General features: G+C 49.1%; 1 protein-coding gene across 1 annotated transcript in view; it reads right to left on the bottom strand.

Annotated features, from left to right (window-relative positions):
• LOC122383889 (anoctamin-8-like) overlaps positions 1–19,905 on the bottom strand; it is a 60,639-nt gene that overhangs the window by 4,023 nt on the left and 36,711 nt on the right. Inside the window, exons 8-16 of the mRNA XM_043370734.1 lie at positions 16,195–16,301; positions 15,016–15,204; positions 6,840–6,992; positions 5,346–5,481; positions 3,459–3,514; positions 1,685–1,759; positions 1,229–1,483; positions 567–764; positions 144–275 (exon numbers count right to left, since the gene is read on the bottom strand). Coding sequence (XP_043226669.1) covers positions 144–275; positions 567–764; positions 1,229–1,483; positions 1,685–1,759; positions 3,459–3,514; positions 5,346–5,481; positions 6,840–6,992; positions 15,016–15,204; positions 16,195–16,301 — 1,301 coding nt within the window. The remainder of the gene's footprint in view (positions 1–143; positions 276–566; positions 765–1,228; positions 1,484–1,684; positions 1,760–3,458; positions 3,515–5,345; positions 5,482–6,839; positions 6,993–15,015; positions 15,205–16,194; positions 16,302–19,905) is intronic.

The following is a 19,905-nucleotide window of genomic DNA, read 5'->3' on the forward strand; positions in this document are numbered from 1 at the left end:
CTTACCCCTAGTACAAAGATGAGCAGCACGGTCTGGGCCGTGGTATAGAGCGGTATGAACTGACCCTTACCTCCAGCACAATGATGAGCAGCCCGGTCTGGGCCGTGGTTTGTTGGGAAAGAGCGATGTGGACCGGCCCTTACCTCCAGCACAATGATGAGCAGCACGGTCTGTGCCGTAGATATGTTTGGGAAGAGCCGGTGTACGGGACCGGACATTCCGATGAGGGCGCAGTTGACCATCACTCCCACCACGCCCATCACTTCCATCGCGTCCTGAAACGAATTGAAGGTCACTAGATTTGAGCACTGTGAAACGGCACATGCATCACTCACAGACCTATGAAACTTTGAACATCAGTAAAGGTCAAAATTCACTACATCAACTCGAATAGCCATGTGAGCTTCCACTTTGAGACACAGGAAATCGTCAATAATAATCGGACGGACATATTCCCAAACCCAATTAATATTTGACATTAGCAGCTCACAGCTCATCCTCACAACTCAGTTACAACTCCATCTCTGACTCCGGCCCCAGCCCACCACCTCCACCATCTGCCGTACCTGCCAGGTGCCGATGTTCCTCGCCCGCTGGCCGAACGGCCGCTGGAAGATGGCGCACAACTTGAAGGCGTCGCTGCGTATCTCTATGATGTTGTTGAGCAGCGCACACACTGCCGCCAGCGGGAACGCTGACGAGAAGAGGATGACGTAGCCAAACTGGATGAACATCTCCAGGTAGTCCTCGAACGTGCCGTCATACTGCGGAAGGACAAAGGTGGGGATGTTGGATGTGCGGTAGGAACTAGGAGCAGACCATACACGGGTCAATATTCAGCGGTTAAGATATTAGATAAGACTAACCCCGTGTTCGATGTCTCTCGGAAGACGAAGATTCTATGTAGTCCGGCCAATCACGTTCCATAACCGCAGCCGAGCCCCCTCTGACCTTGAACGGGATTGGCCGGACGACGTAGAATCTTCGTCGTCCGAGAGACATCGAACGCGGGGTGAGGTTCAAGCATTTCGATATGGTAAAAGCTGATAATCCGTCAGTCCGTTCCACCATCTACTGAACCAGGACCAGTGTAATGGTCTGCTTATAAAATTCAATAGTCGCAGTCCCTAGCAGCTATTTCCTTCGACCGTGACCATGAATTCATGACTAGCCGGTGGCCAAAGCCGGACTAGCCCGGCAATTTAACTCGACATGCATGTCAAATCACCTGCGGCATGGCTGATTCAATCTCCGCCTGGCTGATATTTCTAACGTCTGGGCCGGAGCTCGGTGTGGCCGCCGAGTTGCCATCTTCCGGCGGGGTCTCCAACTCTGGCTTCGGTTTCTCCTCCATAGATGGCGAAACTGCGCCGAACATGGCGAAGCTCATCTGGGCCAACTTCATCTGACCCTTGAGGAACGGAATTAGCGACTCCTTCACGTTGCCCACGACTTGGCGGATGATGAGCAGAGTTCCCAATTGCTGCAAAACGAAAACATGCCTGTTAAAAACAGCATATGTCTCGGTATATAAGGGATGTCATCAGCCACCTTCTGCAGCTTTAAGGCCTTGGATGGAATAAACTAGACTCCTCCGTGAATAAAAAAGAATTATTATTTACAGTAACTGGAAAGTGATCTTATACTTTTGTTGTCAAAGACCCAAAACTGTCATGAAACTCACCCGTTTCAATCGCTCCATATCTTGTAGGTAGAAGGCGATGTAGAACAGCGACGCGAAGGAGTTGACAAATTGGAACTGGAAAACAATTAAAAATGTTAAAACCTCAGAACGTTTATAAGTGGCCCGCACACAAACAGGTCGAGAACAAACTAATGACACTCGGACAGGCTAGGACGCCTGCTCCTGAAATAAATTACGTATGTCAAATTCAATTTACTTTTTTATAATTTTACGAATACTTTTACTTTCAAACAGAAGGGAACGACAGTAAAACATCTGCATGTTTCGCAAATAAATACAAAATCAACACAAACTTGGAAAGCGCACGATGCAAATGCAGAAGTGCGGAGCGAAGTGGAATAATATGTTTTTTTTTCTACTAAGCTTGCCCGCTCACACGGGAGTTATTTCGGTCCACTAATCCGATGCTGGCTAAGTCAGGACTCGAATCCCCGAGTGGCCAAATCCTCCCTCTTACCCGTTCCTGCCGACTCGACACGACTCCAATAGTGCGAGCACGGCCGAGCCGGCGTCGACAGGGCCTCACATAAACAGCGAACGGCCGTCAGACAGCCAAGTTATGGCGCTCGCAGCTGAATCCGCCCCAAACGGCGCAGGGAGGCCGAAATGGCCAGACGGAATATGGCGACCCAGGCTTTTCAAGTCTTGTGGAGGGATTTCGGACGCCGGTGAAAACAGGGCGCCGGAGGGCATATTTGGTCACGTGGCTACTAAGAAGTTCTCCCCCTCTCTACGCCTTCTACACAGTGGTTGTCACGTGGTTTGTGCGAGTGAATTTCCCGTGTGAATTTCTACCTTGATCAAATCGCCCCAGGCGCCCTGTTTTCACCGTCGTCCGGGATTTCGCACATGTCGAATACCGACATGATCTAAATTAGACGGGTTAACGATTAGGCCATAATGATTGCACAGACCAGCAATATTACGGTTGCACCTTTCAATTTAGCAATCAATACTAAAAGCTGAGACAGTTCGAGAGAAATTCTTTTGAGAAAGGAACGACACCAGACAAGGCAAACATAAAAAATGCTTAAAACGTTAGGCTATGATACGTCTGGGAGCAGCTGATATCGGGAGCTCGTCACATCTCTTCTGTCTCTTTTGAACTCTGCAGCGTCATGTGATTTAAATTGCAGAGCTGAACTGGGTCAAATTGTTCATGTTAAATATGACGCACGGATACTTCTGTGTACGTAAATGAAACGATCCTTGTCGCTGTCCGCTGATTAGATTATTGTGACTGCTTACTATGAACTTTGTCAGCATGGTCCAACAACGGGCTTTCAAGGAATGAAAAACGACATACTAATTGATGCCACTCTAAAGAACTGACAAAGGTCCTACACAAACATGCCCTGAAAAGTTCATGCTAAAAGTAATAAACAGACATCATACGAATAACACCGTTCACCACAACCACATGAGCAAAACTAAAATAATATCACCGTTCGTAATACCTAAAAACAGACGATGAAAGCTGTGCTCGTAAGAAAGCATCACAGCTTACCATGCTACACCAAATAAAACCAAACACAAATCTGCTGTACAAAGGCAAAACCGATTACGTTAGGGCGACATCTGGCCTGAGGTAATGAACTCTGACCCGACGTAATCGTTTTTTCTGTGCACGGCAGAAATATAATCAAAGTATCATAAGATACACATAACAAGGAAGCACATCATGCTTATAACGAAAAACACCGAGCCTTCGGCACACAAAACTAATGAACCAGTCAGAGTCGAACCGACTAACCAGTGCCAGCTTCACAATCAGATGGTTCTGATAGCTTTCCTCGAGCCTATAGTTCTCTGTGAACACCGGAGAGCGAGATTGAAATGTCGGGCAGCAGTGAGTACGGATAGGATAGGAGCTCGCAGACAGGATGAATCGGGATGATGACGGGAGGCGCGAACAGAGCTTGTAAACAAACCGCGAGCAGTGGTATGAGAGTGAGAGCGTTTATGGGGTGAGAGGATGAGGGCGGTGAGTAACATGACAGTCGACGATCACATCGCTGATTCAGGGCTGGCCGGAACAGTGAGGAGGTTACAGGGAGTGTCTCAATGGCGCCCAGAAAGGTCAGAATCGGTCGGTAATCCTGCTACATGGTTAGATCGAAACACAGCACATCGAACTACAACCCGCCTATGGGGAGTTAGCTCTGGGTAACTGTAGGGTCACTGCTTAGTGTCCCCGATAAGTAGACTCAACAACGTGACACCCTTGATTGCTAGCCAAACACTGTGACCAGTTTGACGCCCTTAAGTGTTAAGACCTCCTTCTCCTAACCCCAATTTATTAACCATAGAAATAGCTCTAAGGAACCCGCGGAACGATCGATAACAGTCGCGCCTCGGCGTTCAGTGCCACGTTGGAAGCCTATTGTGTTGAAACTCTGAGAAACGACGCGCCCAGCCGGCCGTCTCTACTTCCCACTACCCGCTCTATAGCCGGCGTTAAACCGGCCAGATGGAGGCGCCAGACGACGGATAACGCCCCCCGCGGTTACAACCAGCAGACGACACTGTCTGGACGGGATGTCCGCCTGGAGAAAGGAACTGTGACGGAAATGGCCGAGCTGTCATCAGCGGAATTACACCACGCCGCAACGGAGAACGGGAGAGCAACGGAGCTCGACAGGATACTGCGCAGGAGACCTGATTTAGCACCAACAATCTATTCTTAACTCTCGCGGTGACCTATCTATTACATCCAACATCGACTCGTTTTCCATTTTGGGCCAGGGACGCCCTGAAGCGTGGGTTCCGGTCGGGACTATTCTCGACTCTAATAATGCCCCGGGCTGTGACCATTTCGAGATCGACCGACTGTGAAGGTCAGGCCCGTGACCCTAACTAACGGTAATACCTGCCGGGGAACATCAAACTGCGCCAATTGGTCGTCCTGAACTAACTCGAGTGTGCACGGAGAGAGGTGCCCCGAGTTAAGCCTTGAGCTTCTGCACCAATCTCCGATTTACTCTTTTGTTCCAGTACTTTCTGTTCAAATAAGAAAATATCAACTAATCACGCGAGCGGCTGTGTGCGGACGGGGAATCGTGGATGGACCGGCCAGGGCGAGAGAGAAAAGATCGTCTTTCGCGTTATCGGGAATTCTGTCAGAAAACAGTTCCTCCTTCCTGCTACATCGGCAAATGAGGGCACGGAACACGGCGGTGGGAAAAGCGTAGGGAAAAAGAGAAATGTGAAAGAGGGATGGGAGAGAGAGAGAGAGAGAGAGAGAGAGAGAGAGAGAGAGAGAGAGAGAGAGAGAGAGAGAGAGAGAGAGAGAGAGCGAGAGAGCGAGAGAGAGAGAGAGAGAGAGAGAGAGAGAGAGAGAGAGAGAGAGAGAGAGAGAGAGAGAAAGACATTCCGGAAAAGAGAGACGGAAAGTACCAGAACAAAGTGACCCAGGGTGATGGAAGGTGACGGTGACGGGATCCGGGGCGGAAAAAAGCGATGACGGAAGTGGATGGAGTCGGGAAGAAAGAACGAGAACGAGAACAAGGCGGAAAACGTAATTTGAGATGATGACCGAGAACGTGAACAAGAACAGTCAGGCAGGGAAGGAGTCGGAGGCGGTCGTTCACACAGTTCGTTCGGAGGTCAAACACACAGGTCGTGCAGAGCTGATACGTACCGAACTCATTGAGCCACACGGCCACCTTTTTGTAGATGTTCTCCATTGCGCCAATGACGAACGCCATCAGGATCTTGGGGAAGTAGTTGGTCCACGCCCCGTAGCCCCACTCTTGCGTGTGCTTCTCCCACCAGAACTGAAACAGCACAAGACAAATTTAAGATTGATGGATGCATAGATTTGTAGTGCGGCTGGTTTTGGAATGAGTATTACCACCGCACTGTAACAGGGCCCGGTAACGTGTAAGTTCGGTACTTAAGAAGATGATTTCAGTATTATAAGGGTCAGACTCAGTCAATTGTTCCAATCTATCCAGCGGACGCTAGATTTCCTCTCCACCTCAGGTTTCTCAGAGCTCCCCAAAATTGGATTTCCTGGTCATTCCAGCGAGACACAGAGCTGGTATCACCGAAAGGTCTGCGTACCTACTCCGCCCCTTCCCACATTGGACGTGCCGGACGGCGATAGACGCTCCTGGCCGCGCTGCCCAAATCCTACATCCTCCCCACAAACGCTCCTTGCTCATAGCTTTCGGTCCTGAGTCCCCTCACATTCACAGTCATTCCTTGTCGCCCTGCCCTGACCCCGGTTCCTGTCCCTCTCCTTCTCCACCTCAACCAGACGCTCCTTACCATCCTGTTTCCGTCTTGGCCCCGCCCCCCTTCCAGACAGGATGCTCTCCTGGCACTACTGTCTGGGTTAAGGTCCTCAACCGCCCCACCCCCGCATAAAAGCGGACCGTAAACCCCAGTCGGTCCCGACAACGTCTGCTAGGTCCGTCTCATGGCCACGTCACAGACGTCCGATTGCCGCCTATTGGCGAGACAAAGCCGGACCGGCCAGCCACGCCGAGACGAAATTACAGCCTGGGTTGCGGTAAGGGGCACCGTCACGACCAGGCTACTAATGTGAATGATTGAAATACAGTTTCCCCGAGACGTAAAGGTGAACTTAAATCTGGAGAAAAATAAACATGCAATCTAATATTTTAGTCCACGGTATTTAGGCACATTAAATGGCTGTGGAAAAGGAATTGCTAATAACTTTAATATACATATTACCCAAAATGACGCTTAATTGCGTTGCGCTAGCTGATCGTGTCTTGCAGTTGTTAGGCTGAAGGGTGTCATTAGCGCCTGATTCAATTTTCGAGGATGATTTGGAGAGTCATTTGTGTTGGGCCGAGGGGCCCTGTTGCCAGCAGCTGCGTCGTTAGTCGAAATGGCACACGAATCAGCATAACAATCAGCGGAACAACGCTGTTATTTCACATCGAGTCGACAGTTTGCTGGAAAGGCAAAACGTTTCAAGATTGCGGAGTGTGAAAGAAATTTAAGAATCCAAAAGAAATCAATTTCAGAGGAAATCCCAAGTTCCGTCCATAAACAAACTTGAGCCACAAACGGACAGTCGACACTGCCAGACTCGCGTTACCCGTTGAGAGCTGGGAGTGGTATCGGTTCGCGTGTCTGGGTGTGTACATCGGTAACTGACCTGAAGTTCGAGCAGGGTCCACATGACGAACACGTCGGCAGCGATACAGCCGGCAGTCAGCGGCCAGCCGATCAGGTAGCGGCGCAGGCTCTGGCGCCACCACGGACAGCCCAGCTCCAGTTTACCAGTTACCGCTGATACCTGCAGTTCACCCTGTGGAGAGAGAGAGAGAGGTCAGGTCAGGTCCGGTCAGGTCACCATCTGATCAGGTAGCGGCGCAGGCTCTGGCGCCACCACGGACACGCCAGTTCCAGTTTACCAGTTACCGCTGATACCTGCAGTTCACCCTGTGGAGAGAGAGAGAGAGGTCAGGTCAGGTCCGGTCAGGTCACCATCTGATCAGGTAGCGGCGCAGGCTCTGGCGCCACCACGGACACGCCAGTTCCAGTTTACCGGTTACCGCTGACACCTGCAGTTCACCCTGTGGAGGTGGAGGTCAGATCAGGTCAGATCAGGTCAGATTACTGCCAATACCTGTGGAGTTCACCCTTAAAGTGGCAAAGGTCAGGTCACGTCAGTTCATCGCCCGACACCTGAAGTTCGCACTGAGGCGGCAGAGGGTAGGTCAGGGTAGATCACTGTCAGTGCCTGAAGCTCACCCTGTGCAGGCAGGCCGGGTCGGGTCAGGTAAGGTTAGAAACCGGCACCGGCAGCTCACATTTCGGTGACTGATATCAAGTCATATCAGCTCAGGTGCTGGTAGTGGAATATAGGCTAAACGGCTCGACTGCACTTTTCAAGCCAGGATGCACTAGAAACAAAGGGCAGAGCAGATCTTTTTCAAATGTATTGACGACGGGTATCAAGAGCCTCTTTCTACATGACATAGGTTAGAGCTCGTCACTATGGATTCTTCTAATCGTGTATGACATGTATACGATGCTGTCAGAATAGCTGAGAAGGTTAGATCAGACTGGATGTAATGTCAGACAATGTAGATCTTATGGCACAGACAGCACCGATGCAAGGCAGATGCGTCCAAGTCGAACTGAGAACGAATGACCACTGTACGTAACGAAATTTCTTCTAAATCGAATTACCTGTCTGTTGGCTCCGAACATTCCTTATGTGGGCTCTGCCAATTACGCAGAAGTGGCACTGAGTGATTAGATTGTGTCTACTGTCTGGGAATGGCTGTAGGTTAGTGTAGCCATGATGCTTCCTAAATTCCAGCCAACCTTTATCAGAGGTTTCTCTTATAAATCACAGAACAATCAAGGATCGCTTTGCAGGTGTTGTCTTCCAAAGCAAAAACACCGTTCTAGCGAGCGGCGTTTGTTTGCCAGGAACACGATCTCGCTGATATGGCGTCTCGGATGTATTATTTAAACGGGCGCCGATGGTGGATTTTTGCAGCCGGCCCATTTTCTGTGCCGTCACTGCCAGACGCTCGGGGAAGATGGACGGGGCCAGTGGGCGAGGTTTAAATTCAGGGCGAGAGTCCGGCTGAGGCGCAGCTCACCTCCCCGGCAGAACGCAGCGCATGGGTTCCTCGAGTCGGAATATGTGGGGGAATAGTGGCATACACCAGTCGTAATTCAGCACAGCCAAAAACCCGTCAGTCTCACCAAGACTCTTATACGCAGAATGATTGGGTGACTTCGTCTAACTCTACACAATACCATCATCATTGTGAAGACGACGCTGCTGCCCTAGTCCACAACCAGCTCGATTCCGCGCCTCCATCTGGGCACCGAATCTCCGGTCTGGGACAGCATGTGACGCCGGCCTGCGGGCCGGGCCGAGCCGGGCCTGCGCGGACCATTACCGACCGGAGCTTCAGACGATTGTCACGTTCATCAGCACAGAATTAGAGACGTCGCCGGCCGCGCCGGGTGGCTATTCAGCTGCCCGCTCAGTCGCGACAGTCGGGCGGACAACTGAGCGGGCAGGACAGACGGACGGACAGTACGGAACGGGCTGCCAGTGGACAGCGAACAGGCATAGGCAAGGGGTGTGGACCCGACCATGAACGATGTGGATAGCAGGAATGGCATAGCAGTTCGCTGGGCAACTGAAGGACAAGACAAAAAGATACCGGTGTGTGGACAAGGCGGCGGCAGACCGATGTGCCGTCCGTGCCGTCCAGATCGATGCCTCCCACTATTCTCATCACCCATGTATCATTTTTTCCGGCTCCGAAAAAAGTCTCGTTAGATCGAAGGGGCCCTAACATACAAAACAAACACCTGTGCCGACCCGCATTCGACCCACTCGTCTCGTGAGGAGAAAATCACAGAGTGACGACACGCAATGCCCATTAGCATCACTACCTACTGGACTGCTGGCCGCAACGTCACGTTTTTAGTGGAAAATGACGTTGTTAGCAGCTTACCGTGACTCTTGTCAGTGAGGTCCAGTCAGTAACAAGCACGGAAGACAATCCATTTCAACAGATTGAGAACGGATAGCTACGATATTTCCTAACTCGATTTTTGGTGCAAGTTTTAACCGGAATAAATGGACGTTAATGGGAGCATACTCATTAAGAGTGTAATATATGGGCCCATTTATTACGACGTCCCTAGATTAAGAGCAGCTTTTGGTGTTGATTGCCGGATAATTTATTAAGTTGGGCGTCTTCTTTCAAATGGAGCGCAAGGAAAACGAAAAGACTCAAAAGACAATGATCATCGGAGTATGCGCACAATAACCAGGCATTGAAAGTAACGACAGCACTCGACGCAATTTTGACAGTAATGTCGTTAACACGACCTATTCCATGAAATGGCAAACAATCATTTCAAAGCATTTTCATTCCAACCATTGCATGAGAACAGAGAGCGGCAGAGGGTGGCGGGCGGGAAGAGGTGGACGGAAGAGGATGACGGAGGACGTAAGTAGTGGAAGGCAGAGAAAGGCAGAGGATGGTGACAGAGGACGGTAGAGGGAAAAGACAGCGAAAGGCGGCGGCAGAGAGAAGAGCAGTGCACCGGTGGGCAGAGGGCGGCGGTGGCACCGCACGCCCGCCGACCATCAGCCGACCCCTCCATACATCAGACGGCACTGATGGGTCGCCGCCGCCTCTCCATTACCAGAACGGCGCCGAGCGCCCGCTCAGGGAACCTGTGGCATGGTCCTGCGTCGGGGAATGGCCTCTACCCGACACAAAAGGACCATAGACCCGTGCCGGTCACAGGGGGACCGAACGTCGGTACTTATCTGTACTGTAATGTACTCTGCACTGATCAAAGAAGAAAACGAGAACGACGTCCCCTGATCGCAGGAGGACCAAGGGAGGGTCTATCAGTCATAGGAGGACCAAAGGAGGGTATCGACCGATTACTGGGAAATGTAAAACGACGACCTGTTTATACCGGTCATAGGACAGAAAAAAATACGAGTGTTCGGACAAATCTTCCCGTTTGAGTCTCAGCCTTTCCGTCCGGCCCATAAGTCACGAAAAGAGGCCCACATAGTACCGAGAAGCGATAACAGCGGGGGAGCCTGAGAGATGATGACGATTTCCGACGACATCCGATCCGGACGGAAGCTGAATGCTAATATCGACGACAGACCGATCAGAGTTGAATAGGCAAGCTGAGATTCTGGATATGGCATGACGTTGTTAGCAGTAGAATTATCTCGTCTGTTACATAAATGTTGCAATCAGTTGACATCATATAGTGATAGCAGGAGCTTAGTTAGAACTTTGAGCCAGACATCTGCATTCATAAAACTTCTAAGACTTCGGGTTCCTTACATTTTGTAGCTACCATCGGCTTCGATCTTTTTCTTCTCAAACTAGCAAAATAATATTTGAAGACGTCTAAGAAAAAATTGTAGATTTTAACCCTCGCATGTGTAGGGGGGGGGGGGGTCGGATGGACCCCCCCCCCATGGTTTTTCGCGAATAACTCGCGTAAAAAGCGGCCGATCGCGACGAAACTTTCAGTACCCTCACATTGATCAATTTTACACCTACCCTGAAAATTTCATGACCCTGACCCTAATGACCTTTGACCTGTGACCTCTTTTCCGAGACCATGTTTGGCCGGAATCGCGATTCCGCGTATGTCGGCTCGCATTAGCCGCGCGTTTGCAAGCTTTTCGTGGTTTCAAACGTTCAAACATGTGATTTGATGTTGCTCCCATGCATTAGGGTGGGTGTCAAGGTCACCTGAAGGTCAGGTCAGGTCATTGACCTTTGAGGACCTCGGTTCACTTTTTCGAGTTTTACATGTTTCTAGGCTAGTTTTTGGAGCTGAATTCGAATTTAGCAACCATTTGAACATTTACAAAGTAGTTTTGGTGACTTCGTAACATGGTACGACGCTGTCAGAGGCGGTTGACACGTAATACGAATACCCGTCACGACGCCTACTGGTTGACCTGACCTGACCTGGTCTAAATGCTTAAAGACATCATCTGTGATCAAAACTAACACGATATTCGTGATCAGCACCCCGAAAAAACCCCTTAGCAGCCACACTTTACGACTTTCTAACAGGTCCCGATTTTCCCGACCTTGGGTCATTGACCTGACCTGGAAGGTCAACCAATGACCTAGGACCCTAACGCGCGGGGCTGGGGGGGTAAATTTTACCCCCCCTCGCGAATTTTTGCGATGTCTCAAAAACGGCGGCGCGCAGCGCCGCCAAACTTTCAGTACCTTTTCTTACATCAATTTGACACGTTCCCTGAAAATTTGAGCGAAATCCGTCGATTTTTTTTTTGAGAAATTGACGTTTTAGTGACGTCATGTTCGCTATTTTCGCCTCAAAAACGGCAAAATTTCAAACGCCGCTAACATCTTAATTTTTAGAGGAATCAAGACGTAACAAAAAAGGTTATACGTAATTCTACTTTGTCTATCAAATGGCTATCTCGGTTTTTTGAAAATTTTGGATTTTGGCCCAATTTTTTTTTCAAAAAACTGACTTTTTTGGGAAAATAATTATAAAATCCAAAATTTTGAGTGTATCGAAAAAACCGGAATATATGTCAGAGAAGTGGTCTATGTGCACCTACATACCAATTTTTAGAAGAATCGGTTAAAAAATGTGGGAGTTATTGAAAATTTTATGACGTTACGACACTCAAAATTTTGAAAAATGATTTTTTGGAAGTTCTAGACCTCGTACGGAAACAAAAATAGCACCATTCGATTCGCCGTGAAAAACTGCATCAGATAGACACCTTTTTTAGGCCTTAACAACCAACTTCAAAATTTGACCTCACTTGACCTGACCTTGACCTGACCTCCACCTGAAATTCATCCAGAGGTGGTCCATATCACTTATTGAGTGAGCCTATTGAATTCTATGAGTAAAATGACCCATAAAACATGTGTCGCACATGCCCTTTTCTATATTTTGTTTTTTGGTGACCTGACCTGACCTGACCTGACCTGACCTTGACCTTGACCTCTGAATGATATTGTATGCAACGAATATTGTCTTGGTAGCCTAAGAACACGTTTTGGGCAATCAGTCTCAGTCCATGACTCCATTCTTCGGCAACTACGGTGCAAGGCCGATACTGTAGAAGGTTGCAATTTGTACCCTTGACCTGACCTTGACCTTGACCTCAAACTTTAAATTAAGTACATGTTTTTGGTTGTTCGTGATGAGATCTTTCGATTGGCGTTTGAATTTTCCAAATCAGACCATTAGTTCGGGAGATAACAGGGGGGTAAAATTTACCCCCCAGCCCCGCGCGTTCGGCTGGAGACCCCAGCCCCGCGCGGGTTAAAATTGGGTATCATCGGCTTCCTCTCGTCACGGGCAACACGCTTGTTTTTTTCCGCGAAGCTCTAGCTCAATCAGGGGCCAAACGGCAAGGGGGGGGGGTCCAACCGACCCCCCCCCCCCCCCCTACACATTAGAAGCTGGCAAACGCCGCACACATGCGAGGGTTAAGCCAACAAACGCAATGATTTAACCATTGAGGCTTGACATAAGAAATAATGTAACCTTCCCCCCCCCCCAAACTGTTGAAAACTAACCATGTACTTTCACTTAATCCACAGGGATGAGCTTCATCATGCACACATCCAACGATCTTACAAACTAGCTTCCTCACAGCAACTGACAGACACAAGGTGGAGTCCTGTCTCAGCCTCGCGCCGTTCGGCGTCAACAGTCCTTTGTTCTCCACAAAACAACCCTGCTCCCAGCGTTAAATCTGACGACACCAGGCACCAGCGGAATGGGAACAGAGAGCCTCTTACTGCCGTCGGTACTCGAGCAGAGGCGGCCGGCGGTAGCGGGGAGCGGACATTTATCCGCGCTATTGTGTCGGCGTGGGGAGGCGGCGGTGGGGCGTCGCGGTCGGTGCCCCGGGCAATTACCGACAGGGACACCGGGGACAGTCCCGTCCGGTCCGGTGCGGGTCGTCGGACACGGTCACACACGGGCGACTGGCCTCTGGCCTGGACAGACTGACGGACGGACGCAAAGACACAAGAGCGTATGTTGCACTGCAGCTGTAAAATAAGTGGGCCATAGCCTGAGGTTGTCTTCAAAATAATAAGCAGCAGACAGCAGAGTCCGTGGGGGTGTAGCACGGACGTAGCAGGTCTAAGTGGCGGACGGATTAAGGAGTACCTAATGACGAGCGGGCGAACGGAATGACGAACGAACTGACATAGGTGTACAGACATATGTCCCGGGACGTTCAGAAATTCGAATAGACGTAGAAGCGCAGACCTTGACGAACCGACAGACAGACGGACACACGGACGGACGCTGCCGTCCGTCTAGCTACGCCCCGAGGGCCCATCGATCGCGAACGTTATCAGGCCCAGACCGTCTTCTCTCAGATACTGGCGCACAGGGATGTGCTCGAACGTTATCAGGCCGAGACGTCTTCTCAGACACTGGCGCGCCCATCTGACCGATTGTAGCCGTAGGGGGAATGGAGAGGCACCCGCGGCTGCGAGTTCTGAGAAAGACGGACAGCGGACAGGGACACATGGCGGTACTGGATGGGAGGAAAACGCAGTGGAGCAGTGGGTACTAAGAGGGATAGGAACTAATGGAGGTACTGTTGGGAAAGGGACCTACAGTACTATGCATTGAGAGCGACGCGACCAGTATAGGTACTGGATCAGAAAGGACACACAGTGGTGGGTACTGACATGAAGAGGAGCCTATTATGGTGATACCGAACTAGTAACGGACCGCACCTGAATCGAGTAAGGCCCACAGCGGTATTGAGAATGGGTGTAGCACTAGCAGCAGCGGTTCTCAGATGCAGGAAGGCAGCCCCTAACTAAAGACGCTGCATGAATAAATCATGGTCGAGTTTTGTGAGTCGCTCTATGATAAAATATGCCGGACCGTCTGGCGGCAGCTCGTGACCTGTTTAGTATGGAGCTGTCGCCTCTCTGGCTCTATCACCCCACATCAATCATGCTATGCATGACGTCGTCCATATGAGCCGGTTGAGCTGGTCCAGTTTGCTATTCATCACAGAGCGCGCGCCCGTCCCCGGCCTGTGAAACATACTCTGAGCCTCGGCGCTCAGTGCCCCGTCTGATGTCGTTACGTTGCGTCAGCCCATACTGCTGACAAAACTGCGCCGGACACAAGAACTTCGTAACAATCTGAAGACTAAGGGCTAACCCTGCTCTCCTCCCACTCTCTTCCCTTCTTCTCCCGACCTCTTCGGTCAATAAAAGAGCCGGCTTCGGTCGCGGCTATCTCCAGTCTGACGATCTTCGACCGGCCCTCTGCTGAACAGACTAATCCGAATAAACAAAGTTTCGGATCTCGAGCGAAATCCGTTCCGTCTGTCTGAGCCACCAGGCTCCGACCAAAGCGGCCAGCGGCGGACGTCAAATAAAGACCCAAATGGAATGTATGTGGACCGGGACGGCTAAAATTGGCGTAACGATGATCGACCGCTTGCAATCGAGACACAAGTAAGACCTCTATAGCTCCGTCAATCGGTCATTGTTTTGAGCTACATAAGCGCTTAAATTAAATTACAGAGCATACATTTCATCTGTTGACCAACCATTCGTCTGAATGTCTGAGCTTTCGATCACTTTAATCAACTCAGAATTTTTAATCAACGTTCACATAAGACGTGCAATACACAACCCTAAATAACCCCTAGCCAGGTTCTCGCCACTCATGGCAGTATTCCACATTTACAACCAGACTCAATCCATTACTTCCACAAGATCGCTACCAGCTCCGATCCTGTGGCCGACATTGCCAGCACCCACCTTGAAGAGGGGCCGCGGCTCCTGGATCAGCTCATCCCTCGTGTCCAGCGTTCCCCAGCTGTGAGCCAGCTCCGCCGAGCGCCGCTTCCAGCTCTCCAGATACACGGTCGACCAGAACACGTTGAAGAAGGCGAACAACACGAACCACAGGTCATCCTCGGCCTGTGTCTCCTTCCGAAAGCTCTTCCCCTGCGGAGAGAGCGACATCAAATGGCGTCATGACTATGAGAGATCACAAGTTCAAGCGCTCCGGAAATTGGCTTCACTTCGCGTCAGCGCCGATCTGAAATAGACTCAGCGACCCGACATTGTATCGTCGGTACAAGCCCAGAACATCACACGGTTCGCCGCTAAAGGGCTGGCGGTCCTGTAACGAGTTTAGCAAACTTCGACATCGCCTCCAGCGGTGAATAATTAACTCCGCGGTGTCCCATTTCATTAGCGCGCTGACGCTATCGGGTGAGACGTTGATCCAGCGCAGTTCGGCTGTCCATCAGCCCACAGAAAATGAACCTACCACTTACGCGACTGCGAGTATAGCGGCGTACGAATGAACACTCGAGCTAGAGCTGCACGCAATGCACAGTGCCCAGTCACACCCCTGACAGGTCATGAAAAAAACTAACGGCGGCATCCCTGACTGGACACACACATTCCATAACGACCGGTAACAAAAATATGTGACAAGTGATATTCGTCCTGTAACAAATGATACTCGTCTTTGACCGGTAAAAAGAAACTGTATAGCCGCGGCCATGACTGGTTACAATCAGTCATCGCCAAGTTCTCAGGAGTAGACAATTTACGAAACTCACAAGGCACATGTTCCCATTTCCACAACACTACACAAGGCCCCGACAGATGTACATATGTGACATATATTACAGATCTTGACATGGGCCTTGGGCTAAACTGTCGGTTATTTGTCACGGAAACTCGACCTTATCAAGCAAGCTAGAAACACGAGTGACCATTTAACACGAATTGCATTGCATTGCACGAGTTACGTCAGCAATAAACAACATTCTAAGGCGGAAATCTAAACAAGGAGGGTCATATGGGCTCAACCATTGTTCAAATTAGCTACTGGCTCAGCATCCTCTCCCATTATTCAGCTGATGACATCCCCACCAATGATGCGCGGCGGACGGCACAGGCCGCTCGCCGAAGTGAACTCACCCAGTATATGATGCCGATCAGTGACGGCAAAATCAATGAGCGGGTGTAGTGGCCCAGCCAGGCGAAGTAGATGCCGATCTTGACACCAAAGTAGTCAGAGATCTCATCTGTGGAAGAGGCAGCACCGTCAACGCCGAACGATCTGTCTTGGTGAAGAGAATTCTCCTAGAAGGCAAAAGACTCTCACACTGGGTATCGCTACAGCCACTTAACCCGGCAGTTGCTGGGGTATTTCGCCAACCACCGTTTGCTGGGGGGGGGGGCGTTAAACGCCCCCAGCCGATAACTCGAGAACCAATAGGCGCAGCGAAACGCACGAGGCGGCAAACGAAAGAACGCGACGAGACGCTTCAGATGAGTACTTTAAAGTTGAATTTTGAGGTCACAAGTCGGGTCAAGGTCAGGTCAAACACCTGAAATCGGGCTTTCAGTAGCATGGACTTCAGAACTTCGCAATGGGCGCCTCTCGTCATAAACTCTGTCAAAACGGTGCACAATCCATCATATAAGGCCTACAGGAGTGTCAGCTCCATGTAGGGGTCAGTCAAGCATAGGTCAGGGTCAAGGTCAGGTCAACCGGGTAGGCACATATCCCCGAAAATCAAAACTGATATTCGCAGCCTGTGACACATGTTTTATGGGTAATTTGGGGCGTAGAACACGATGGTGACATTCATTTTATCATATGTGTACGTGTTTGGCTCAAAAAGTTTAATTTAAGAAATGCATGCATCATGGTCGTGCAGTAGTCACGAGAAATTGCCAAGATTCAGTTCAAGATTTTGGAAAATGCGAAACAATAATCAATAATCCAAGATAGCCATTTCATTGTTCATGGTATTAGCAGTCTAATGGCGTTTCCGGCATGTCTGTATGTCTATTTTGTGATTTTATATGATTTTTAGAACATATGCCGTTTTTGGTCGAAAACTCAGAAATCTTGACGTCACTAAAACCTCGATATCTCAAAAATTTCCCGACCGATTTTTTTGAAACTTTGTCATAATAAACTTCAATCAATTCCCTACAGGTACCCAAAACTTGGCGCGCCTGCGGCGCGCCGTTTTTATGCTATGGCCCGGCGAAAAAAGTGGGGGCGTTTAACGCCCCCCCCCCAGCAACTCGCGGGTTAACCCGCGCGGGGCTGGGGGGGGGGTAAATTTTACCCCCCCTCGCGAATATTTGCAATATCTCAAAAACGGCGGCGCGCAGCGCCGCCAAACTTTCAGTACCTTTTCTTACATCAATTTGACACGTTCCCTGAAAAATTGAGCGAAATCCGTCGGAAAATTTTTGAGAAATTGACGTTTTAGTGACGTCATGTTCGCCATTTTCGCCTCAAAAACGGCAAAAGTTCAAACGCCGCTAACATCTTCATTTTTAAAGGAATCGAGACGTAACAAAAAAGGATATACGTAATTCTACTTTGTCTATCAAATGGCTATCTCGGTTTTTTGAAAATTTTGGATTTTAGCCCAAATTTTTTCAAAAAACTGACTTTTTTGGGAAAATAACTATAAAATCCAAAATTTTGAGTGTATCAAAAAAACCGGAATATATGTAAGAGAAGTGGTCTATGTGCACCTACATACCAAGTTTTAGAAGAATCGGTTCAAAAATGTGGGAGTTATTCAAAATTGTATGACGTCACGACACACAAATTTTTTGAAAAATGACTTTTTTGGAAGTTCTAGACCTCGTACGGAAACAAAAATAGCACCATTCGATTCGCCGTGAAAAACTGCATCAGATAGACACCTTTTTAGGCCTTAACAACCAGCCTCAAAATTTGACCTCACTTGACCTGACCTTGACCTGACCTCGGCCTGAAATTCATCCAGAGGTGGTCCATATCACTTATTGAGTGTGCCTATTGAATTCTATGAGTAAAATGACCCATAAAACATGTGTCGCACATGCCCTTTTCTATATTTTGTTTTTGGTGACCTGACCTGACCTGACCTGACCTTGACCTTGACCTCTGAATGATATCTTATGCAACGGATATTGTCTTGGTAGCCTAAGAACACGTTTTGGGCGATCAGTCTCAGTCCATGACTCCATTCTTCGGCAACTACGGTGCAAGGCCGATACTGTAGGAACTTGCAATTTGTACCCTTGACCTGACCTTGACCTTGACCTCAAACTTAAAATTAAGTACATGTTTTTAGTTGTTCGTGATGAGATCTTTCGATTGCCGTTTGAATTTTCCAAATCGGACCATTAGTTCGGGAGATAACAGGGGGGGGGGGTAAAATTTATCCCCCCCCCCCAGCCCCGCGCGTTCGGCTGGAGACCCCAGCCCCGCGCGGGTTAATCAGATAAATGAATCTGTAAAAATCCGGCAGACAGTCGCAGAAAGTCACGGTCGTGGGCTGCGGGAGCAGTAAAAATCGTCTCGCTGATGGAGCGCTGCCGTGTTACAGACAGCTGTCGGATGCGGCCGCGATAGATGGTATGATGCAGCGATCTCGTCGGTCACTGCTGGGATTGGCTGTGATTGGGGCATGACGCCAACGATCTGGTCCCGTCAGACCGTCTGGCTGGTGGTCACTCGGAGGAGATATGTGACTAGCGGTAACCGGGAAAATTGGTTATTCATTGTTAAGCTTTCCATGGCACGGTAGCTTTTTAAACTAGTTAGCCGAGTCTTTGTACTTAAATGCTTAAATGGATAGGTGGTCCCCGAGCCTTTAAACCAGACATGTGCATGGATCCGGGAGCTGGATCTATGATCTCAGTGGATCTCTCGACAAAATAGAGGGGTTGGATCTATGATCCGAGAGGATCTCTCGACAAAATTCAGGGGTTGGATCTATGATCCGAATGGATCTCTCGACAAAATTTAGGGGTCGGATCTATGATCTCTGTGGATCCAGCGGGCAAAAATTTGTGGAGGACCTATGATCTGTATGGATCTCACGACAACATGTAGCCAATGAAACCCTTATCCTACATAATTGTACACCTTACAGTGCAATACAATTGAGAATTGTCACTTGTGGACATGGTTGTTGTAATCATTAGGTATCATCATTAAATTTGAATTTAAATGAACAACATTTGTACTACATTTAAAATAAACCAAGAACATGCACATTGCTACTTTTTGTGACCAATTGTAACTTTTTCATGACAGCACTGATGACAATCTTATCAACAAGCTACAGCCACTTTACTTCAATGAACAAACAGTACAGACAGATGCAGTGGCAGCGGGGCACTGCAGATTTTCATTTTGGTCCCATTCTTTCCATGCAACGCCAGTACGGCTAATGTTAAAATGCCAAAATCTATGGGGGGCACTGTACCCTGGTGCCACCCCCCCCCCCCCCCCTGTTCCGCCGCCTATGGACAGATGTTAGGAAATCAAATCTGGAAGCCAAATAGGTCAGTTTTGCTCAAAATAATCCAGCAATCCACTTCTATCAGGTATGAAAACCCAATCTAGAATGTTCGTATGAGCTATTAGTATGTGCAACACAATTTCGATTCAGTAAGAATAGCAACCAACCTCTAATACTTTCTTAATGAAATTAGGTACAAGTTCAAAAATGGCATCAACTTCTTCAGATTACCTACTTTTGGCATCGTGCCACGTGTGGCGCCATGCCGTGCTGTTGTTATGAGAGAGCCTCCCAAAAAAGACAAACGAAATTCACAGCTCACGTTTTGGTAATATTGTTTTATTACGTCATTATCGTTTGACCA

This window comes from Amphibalanus amphitrite, unplaced genomic scaffold (genome assembly GCF_019059575.1).
Source record: "Amphibalanus amphitrite isolate SeventyFive unplaced genomic scaffold, NRLGWU_Aamphi_draft 000175F_arrow, whole genome shotgun sequence".
Taxonomy (NCBI): domain Eukaryota; kingdom Metazoa; phylum Arthropoda; class Thecostraca; order Balanomorpha; family Balanidae; genus Amphibalanus; species Amphibalanus amphitrite.